Source organism: Monomorium pharaonis, chromosome 11, assembly GCF_013373865.1.
Source record: "Monomorium pharaonis isolate MP-MQ-018 chromosome 11, ASM1337386v2, whole genome shotgun sequence".
Lineage (NCBI taxonomy): Eukaryota > Metazoa > Arthropoda > Insecta > Hymenoptera > Formicidae > Monomorium > Monomorium pharaonis.
This window is the reverse complement of record NC_050477.1, coordinates 3,691,067-3,699,430: the sequence shown is the minus strand read 5'-3', so window position 1 is coordinate 3,699,430 and position 8,364 is coordinate 3,691,067. Positions and strand designations below refer to the sequence as shown.

Sequence of the window (8,364 nt, the reverse complement as noted above, 5' to 3'; positions counted from 1 at the left end):
ACTATACCTATTGTAGATCCGGCCCTAATGCATTGTTCATCTTTGTGTTTGTCTGGGCCCCTATTCTTGAATTCATTCGCAAGAAAACGTATGCGCAAATACCCGCTCTAACAGAAAAGTTGCAAGTTTATTGGTTGAAAGCCATACGATAGCCAATAAATTTTTAACTTTTCTGTAAGAACAGAATTTGCGAATACGTTTCTCTTGCGAATGAATTCAAGAATAGGGGCCCTGATGTTAAACAAAGATAAACAATGGCTGTGTTCAGCAGAAAAAGCAGCTTTGCAACTGTTGTAAAATTTCAACACGACTGGTTTATACGTTTAGGGGCCGTTTCTACCAACGTAGATTAACATTAATTTCAGTTTAATTTACTTGTTATCTCATTCTAATTTCAAAAATTCGAAAGAGATAAAGAGTAAGTTAATCCGAGTAGAAATGGGCTTAGATCTAACAAGAACTAAAAGCAAGAACCAATCGTGTTGAAGAATTTTACAACAGTTGCTGCAATTTTACAAAAACTGCTTTTTCTGCTGAACGCAGCCAATGCATTATTCGCATCATGCGTGAAACGGAACGCAGCCGGATGTTTGTGCTAATAAAACGAGCGTAAACATTGTAATTGGTCTAATTCCTTTACGCCATACTCTGTACGTGGCTCCATGTGACTGCACCCTGATAGCCTTTAAGCCGTAAAAAATTGACCAATCACAATAGAGTATTCTTATAAAAATCAACTGTGATTGATCCTTGCCTTTAACTTTTCTAGTTCTAAATGTAAAAACCAATTATAACAAAGAAGAGTGCAATGAGAACGTGTTCAAAGGAACGCGAATATAAGGGCCTAAACACAATGCCAGGCAACAGGCAATAGAAACAGAAATAATGAAAGAAAGAAAGAGAGAAAGGATCTTCTTCTCTCTTTCTTTCTTTCTTTATTTTTTGTTCCTATTGCCTGTTGCCTGGCATTGTGTGATGGCCTTAAACCGCACTGTAACTTGAAAACAGCATTTGATAGGATTGGGCGTGTGTTTTAGGTTCGTTTAAGTTTTCGCTTGAAATTTATGTCAGTCATTATCACGACAGTTATAGAATCCGTTTTTTACATTATTTTTATTTCTCTAAATGATATAGCACGATGAAACATTGGTTGTTTATATTCTCTCTTGTAACGTGTCTCATATGGCATGGTAAGTTCTTATTTTTGCAAAGTAAACTCTAGTATTGTTTTCTTGTATGCGTAGGCACGAGATCCTTTGCGATGCTTTTCCGCTGAATTAAATTTCAAATTAACATCCGCATCTTGTTGTTATACTTATATTTTGTTTGTTCGTAAGATGTACTATTTTTTTTTAGATCAATGTGAGACTGTAAATCTGAATAATGAATTGCAGAGATTTCATGTTCACATATTTTGCTTTATTTAGTTTGACTCACTTGGTTTATATAGACAAAAAAAAATTACACATACTTTATTATTAAATTACTTTTTATTCTTATTAAACCTTATTTGATATTATATATTGTATTGAAATATAATCGCTTGTACTCGAATACTAATAAAATCATATTGTGGTAGTTATAGGTCAGAATTTGACAACTGGTTGTCAAATTCCACCGATCATTAGAGGATCTTGGTTTTCTTGGGAAAATGGTAGAAATACTTTAACTGAAATAAATGCCAACAGTATGACTGGACGAGGCACATGTGTAAATGTACTGGAAGAATATCATGTTAATTACACATTTGTATTTCGAGATTCCAATACTCCCATTTCATATGATAGCTGTTATCATTGTGTAAAATTGATTGTCAGAACAGTAAATGTCCTGGAGAAGCTTGAAGGCAAGTGACAAGTCAATCTGCTAATTAATTAGAAAAATTGTCCATATAGCAACACGTAAGATATGTAATTCATAAATATGTCTATCAGCAATAGCATCTTGTTGCAGTGAGTTGTGTGAACCTGCCCCATGGGATAGAACCTACCGTGGATAATGTCTGTGTAGGTTTAAATGCAAATCAGCATTTAATAACATTATTTTCTGAAAATTACGTACCTGTAAACTGCAGATCTTCTCTAGAAGGAGTTTGGCAGTTTGCTTATCAAGTAAGATAAGAATTTTATATAGTAAATACTCTATTAATACTGTGATAAAGATGCATCTTTATATTATTTTCTTTTTAGAATCGCTTTAGATTTACAGGAGAATGCAATCATCCAGATGCACAGATAAAATCTTGTCAGACTGCAGGCACTCAGTTTCTCATAACTAATCAAAAATTTAATATCACTTATAAGCAATGTCCTGGAATGAAAGGAACCTTTGATGGATGTAATTAGACTTTTCCTTTTGAGAAATACTTTATTTGTGAAAAACATGTCTTTTTATACATATTTGATATTACAACAAAAGATACAAATACTATTTAATTTCAGTGGTAGAATATAGTTGCTTGGGTGATTGGTTTGTTGACAAAAATCACTTTTTTGCGGTGGCAAACACGAAGGAATCGCGAAAGGACGAGAAATATAGATGTTTCTTGAAGAATCGTGACGACGATTTGTACATCGGCGTTTCGATCACTGCGGAATGTAATACTCTGAAAACCGTTGAAAAGAGCCCTGAACGTTTGCGGATCACACCGGTTAAGGCCGAGGTGGTCGAGCCAGGTTGCCGTTTATCCGAGGATATGTCTGGAAATTGGATAAACACTGCTAATATTGACGCGGATATTTTTATTAATGAGACGCATATCATCGAGACCTGGTATCCAGATGTGGGACGTTATCGACGAACGATTTATGTTTGTCGCGAACAAAGAGACTCGAGAGTAATGATGGCGAGATTGACCGTTGATGGATGGTACGTTTGACAGACTGTAATAGAAAAGTACTTTTTTTCTATAAATTTTTGCATAAAGCTTAGCGAATTTGTTAAGTATTTTTGTATACGCATTACAAAGATGAACTGTTCGTATTTATATGTTATGCATTTTACAGCCAAAAAGATTACGTTTGTTTTGACTTTGTTCGACGACATCACAATGTTATCAGATACAGACGTGGAGTGGCTGTGATAAAAGACGATTTCCATACAGTATGTTCTTGGGTGCAATTTCCGAACAAGGAAGCATGGAAGTACGATCTGTTTTTAGGTAATAGCGATATAACAATTAAATTTTCTGATATTTCTGGCACATTAGTTGTATTACACTATTTGTTAATTTTATCAGCGAAAAATCCAGTTCCTGTGCGCTGTCCGGTAGCTGGTAAATTTATGTTCCAACAAAAAGGAGACGTCTTATTCGAGACTAGGATTATAGGTGGTGTCACTAAGTCTCCTCGACCAAATATTTATTGCAAACAAAACATTTCTGACCTATCGGTCTGCAGTACCGATCAGAAGGAGATCGCCATCGATGAGACGTACTGCTTGTCCGTAGATCACTTGGGAAAACCTGTTGATATTTACAGTTAGTTCTATTGATATTTTGTTTAGCTATAATTTATACATCCCTCTCTGCTCCCCTCCCCCCTCCTCTCTCTCTCTCTCTCTCTCTCTCTCTCTCTCTCTCTCTCTCTCTCTCTCTCTCTCTCTCTCGCTCACTAACTCACTCACTCACTCACTCACTCACTCACTCACTCACTCACTCACTCACTTACTCACTCACTCAATGTTATACCATTTTTACAGGCGATCCGGATTACATAATGAAGTGTATTGGATATTGGAAGGAAAATTTAAAATCATATCTTATAACGTACGACGAAATAGACCCTTTCAGCAAATATCGTTGCTGGGTATATCAGAGGGCCGATTTGAACAGAGTGCTCATGTCTCAGGCCATCGGCCCATTTTGCGATCTCAAACAAGACGTAACGAGTCAAAATTATACAGAAGGTGCAGCAGTTGCGCTGGAATTACAGGTAAGAAATATCCTTTCAAATATGATGTAAATGAACAATTCAAATTATGAAATTAGGTTCACTGGTATGGTCGTTTACAGGAATACGAGCGCGAACGAGATCGGTGTCCGATGCACTTTGATGATGGGAGCAATCCTTGGGTGCAAACGGAAAATTTTGTCAACGTCTTTCATTTTGGTAACAGCGGCAATACAAACAGTTTTTCGTTTTTGGTCATAGCAGTCATTATATCATTAATAGCAGTACTTTATTTTAAAGACATGTAAATACATCTTTGCATGGGATGAAACCGTCGATTAATATTTTTGCGATGCCATGCGATAAAGATTTAAAATAAGTATTATAAGTGCGCGCTCGTAAGTAATTATTACAACGGTTTACATCACGCTAGCATGTAAACCGTTGTAATAATTACAAGCGCGCACTTATAATACGTACACGTTCCGTCCGTACTCTAACTACGTGCCTTAAGAGAATTCTATTCAAGTTTAATTTTAATAGAAGTGGGTGTGCATAACCCTAGAATATTTCGAAAATCCGTCCATGAAAATTTAATTATACAAAATTGTTTTAAAAATATTTTTTTAGATTTAATTTTAATTTTGAATATTTTTTATACTAATATAGAATAATATATTATAAAATTAAGTATATTGAAAAATTGTTTTAATTATATTTCGTCGCTTCCGAATAAAAGGGTGTTGACTCAGAAGCCGTTTGAAAAGGGCGTTAATTCGGAAGCCGATTAAAAAGGGCGTTAATTCGGAAGCCGGTTAGAAAAGGCGTTAACTGGGAAACTGATTGAAAAAGGCGTTAATTCGCCTACTAAAATTTTTCGCTTTATTTTAGTTTTGCAGTACTGCCAAAATAATTTTGGTGCTTAATTTAAAACATAAACATTGAAACGAATATGAATATGCATATATAGATAGAGCACCAAAATTATTTCGGCAATGCTATCAAAACTTAAATTGAAGCGAAAAATTTGAGTGCGCGAGTTAACGCCTTTTTAATCAGCTTCCCAGTTAACGCTTTCTCCAATCGGCTTTCGAATTAACGTCCTTTTCAAACAGCTTCTGAGTTAACACCCTTTTATTTGGAAGCGACGATTAATAAGTATGCACAATCAGAACAAGATAGAATGTACTCAAATAGAATATTATTGAATGTATGACACTAAGGATTTATTGTATACAATTTATAAAAGAACAATTCTTGAAATATTTTATATTAATAATTTTTATACAAAGAATGATAAAATTGATCTAATTCTTAAATAATTGCACCATGGTTACACAGATACATATCAGTATTATCTCTCCCAACATTAATTAAAAAAATTTATTGATAGATTTTCACATTTTTAGGCTAAATTTTTTATTATTTTATAATACAACAGAAATATACATAGAAAAAAAATTATTTGTAAGTATTTAAGGATTAAGATAATGCTATGATTACATGTAATGTCATATTTTTTCATGATTTTAACTTAAATTAAAACTAATTGTTTAAATTATCTATCTATTCATATATACATACACAAATAAATTTATTAGGAAACATTGCAGTTTATTTTGTCCAGCTCACTTTAGGTATATCAAAGTGTTCGGTTAAGCTATCCAGATGGCGATTAAATTCCTCCACTCGTTGTTTATGCGTTTTGGAGGCTTTCTGCTTGATTCTTTCGGTTTGCTGCACATTATTATAATGTTAAAAATCTTGTCAGCGATTTTTTTACTATGTGTTTTTATTTAAGATGGACATATGCTTACCATTTTTTCTTGCATTTTCTGAAAAGCAAGTTCCGCCTTTGTTCGCTTCACTTCTACCTTTTGAGGTTCTTCCTCTTCTACGATTTTCGATACTTCCACTAGCTTTTTCTTCTTTCCTTTCGTATCCCTTTTTCTGTAAAAATAAAACAACGTACATAATTTGTCTTGCTTGCTCCAAAAAGAGAAAAAGGAAAATATTTACTTATTGAAAAATGAAACGAGTAAAGAGCGAATAAAAATCCCTGACAAACTTAACCTAATCCTAACCTAACCTAACTTCACACGAGCAGAAATATCAAGCGTACTTACTTCTTGCCGACAGTCTGGTCAGTCTTCAATTTCAGAGCGCTCTTCGCAACATGCGTATATGGATCGTCCTCGACGTTCGTTGCGGGCATTGTTAGCTAATTTTAATTATCGTATACAAAATTTATAACGCAAAATACACCTCACGGTCCGTTAGGTCCGTAGATGAACGATGGGAGGGAAGGAAACAGGGGGAAGGAACTGAACAGGGGCTCGATTCTTGTGGTTTGTTCGCGTCGCCATGCTCCGACATGCTCCTACTCACTCCAACGCATTCTAATAGGTTGGCGTCATCGGAATCAACGTATTAGAGTGCGTTGGGGTGAATAGGAGCATGTTGGGGCATGTGACGCGAACAGACCCTTGAATTCATTTGCAAGAGATACGTATTCGCAAATTCTGTTCTTACAGAAAAGTTGAAAATTTATTGGCTATCGTATGACTTTTAACCAATAAACTTGCAACTTTTCTGTTAGAGCGGGTATTTGCGCATACGTTTTCTTGCGAATGAATTCAAGAATCGAGCCCCTGTCGTACTGCTCGTATGTGTGGCTGTGGCGCTTCTTTCCTTCTAGAAAACGGAGTGGTAGGGATGTCCAACACGAAAAGAGACAAAGACCTAAGGCCTGTTCTTCATCGCTGCACTGCTGTACTGGTGCAATAAGTTAAACTGAGCAAATATATTTTTTCTCATTCTAACTTATTGTACAGTACAGTAATACAGCTACCAAGAACAAACCTCTAGTTTACACAGAGCACTTGGTACGCGTATCAACAGAGAGGACCTGAGAGCGGCCACCGCGGCCTTTTTCGTGCGACCGATATTTGACTAGCATCAGCGCCAAACGTGGATGTAAAGTCTGTTTTACATTAATCGCAAGCAGCTAGTTGCGACTTGCGACATCCAATAGGCGCTTAGTTTCTAGTTAAAGCTCGACATTTATTGGGTGTTGCAAATTGCAACTGGCGACTGCAATTAATGTAGAACGGGCTTTACATCCACGTTTGGCGCTGATGCTAGTCATATTGGTCGTACGAAAAAAGCCGCGATGGCCGCTCTCAGGAGGTCTATTCTTGAGATCGTCTCAAGCAATGTCTTAAGATGTTAATATAGCTCTGTGATTGGTTGATGGCATCTTAAGACAGTACTTAAGATGATCTTAAATATAAGATCCGACTATGATTACCGGCCTATGTATGCGATATTGTATTGGTACGCGTATCAAGTAGTGAATTTAAGTTGATCAGCCAATGATTAAACACATTCACTAGTTATTTACTATTTGATACGCGTACCAAGTGCTCGGTGTAAACTAGGTCAATGGCTTAGTTTACATCGTCAAAACCTTAGTACGCGCAGAGAGGAACCTGAGAGCGGCCACCGTAGCTTTTTTCGTGCGACCAATATTTGACTAGCATTGACTAGCATCAGCGCCAAACGTGGATGTAAAGCCCGTTTTACATTAATTGCAGTCGCCAGTTGTAATTTGCAACACCCAATAAATGTCGAGCTTTAACTAGAAACTAAGCGCCTATTGGATGTCGCAAGTCGCAACTAGCTGCTTGCGATTAATGTAAAACAGACTTTACATCCACGTTTGGCGCTGATGCTAGTCAAATATCGGTCGCACGAAAAAGGCCGCGGTGGCCGCTCTCAGGTTTCTCTCTGGTACGCGTATTAAGTTTGGTGCGCACCAAAGCCTTAGTACGGGCACGTTTACATCGAATGTACTAAGCATGTACTGTGAAAAATATAATACAAATTTAATTCATGTTGATGTCTCCTACTAAGACATTTTCACACCGGTTTTTAGATTTTAGCACTGAGGTTATGCTCAATTGCTAAATTCTCTCTAAAATGCGTTTTATGCGTTTACATCGACATTTGTATCACTTGGTACGCGTATCAGTTTAGTACGATACTCCTACTTGATACGCTCGTACCAAATTGATCCGGCAGCGTTTACATCGTGCGTACTAAATATTTAGTACGAATTTGATACGAATATGGTACCTGATACGCGTATCAAATACACGATGTAAACTAAGCCAATATCGCATACGACATCTAGGATTCTCGTTTCAAGAATATAAGATTTGACCTTTGAGTATATATACATGGAGGAGGAATGCCAGCACTGAAAGTGTGTCCAAGATCTGTGCGAGAGAGAAAGGTATATCATGATACTTGCTCTCTCTGCGCATGCGTCAAACGCTATGACCTAGTTTACACCGAGCACTTGGTACACGCGTATCAAATAGTAAATAACTAGTGAATGTGTTTAATCATTGGCTGATCAGCTTAAATTCACTACTTGATACGCGTACTAAGTGCTCAGTGGCCTAGTTTA

The 8,364-nt window shown here is 36.4% G+C and overlaps 2 protein-coding genes across 2 annotated transcripts; one reads left to right on the top strand and one right to left on the bottom strand.

The window, feature by feature from the left end:
* Positions 1–1,005: 1,005 nt before the first annotated feature.
* On the top strand, positions 1,006–5,490 carry LOC105828421. Its single transcript, XM_012666741.3, has 9 exons — positions 1,006–1,190; positions 1,580–1,846; positions 1,954–2,111; positions 2,190–2,337; positions 2,442–2,868; positions 3,006–3,160; positions 3,239–3,478; positions 3,700–3,932; positions 4,013–5,490. The coding sequence occupies exons 1-9, from the start codon at positions 1,139–1,141 to the stop codon at positions 4,196–4,198; spliced, it is 1,866 nt and encodes a 621-aa protein (XP_012522195.1). The 5' UTR covers positions 1,006–1,138; the 3' UTR covers positions 4,199–5,490.
* Positions 5,293–6,227, bottom strand: LOC105828434 (protein FAM32A). The gene is made up of 3 exons (XM_012666758.3): positions 6,017–6,227; positions 5,708–5,840; positions 5,293–5,627 (listed from the first exon to the last, which is right to left on the bottom strand). Exons 1-3 carry the CDS (start codon positions 6,103–6,105, stop codon positions 5,505–5,507), a joined length of 345 nt encoding a protein of 114 aa, XP_012522212.1. The 5' UTR covers positions 6,106–6,227; the 3' UTR covers positions 5,293–5,504.
* Positions 6,228–8,364: the final 2,137 nt, after the last annotated feature.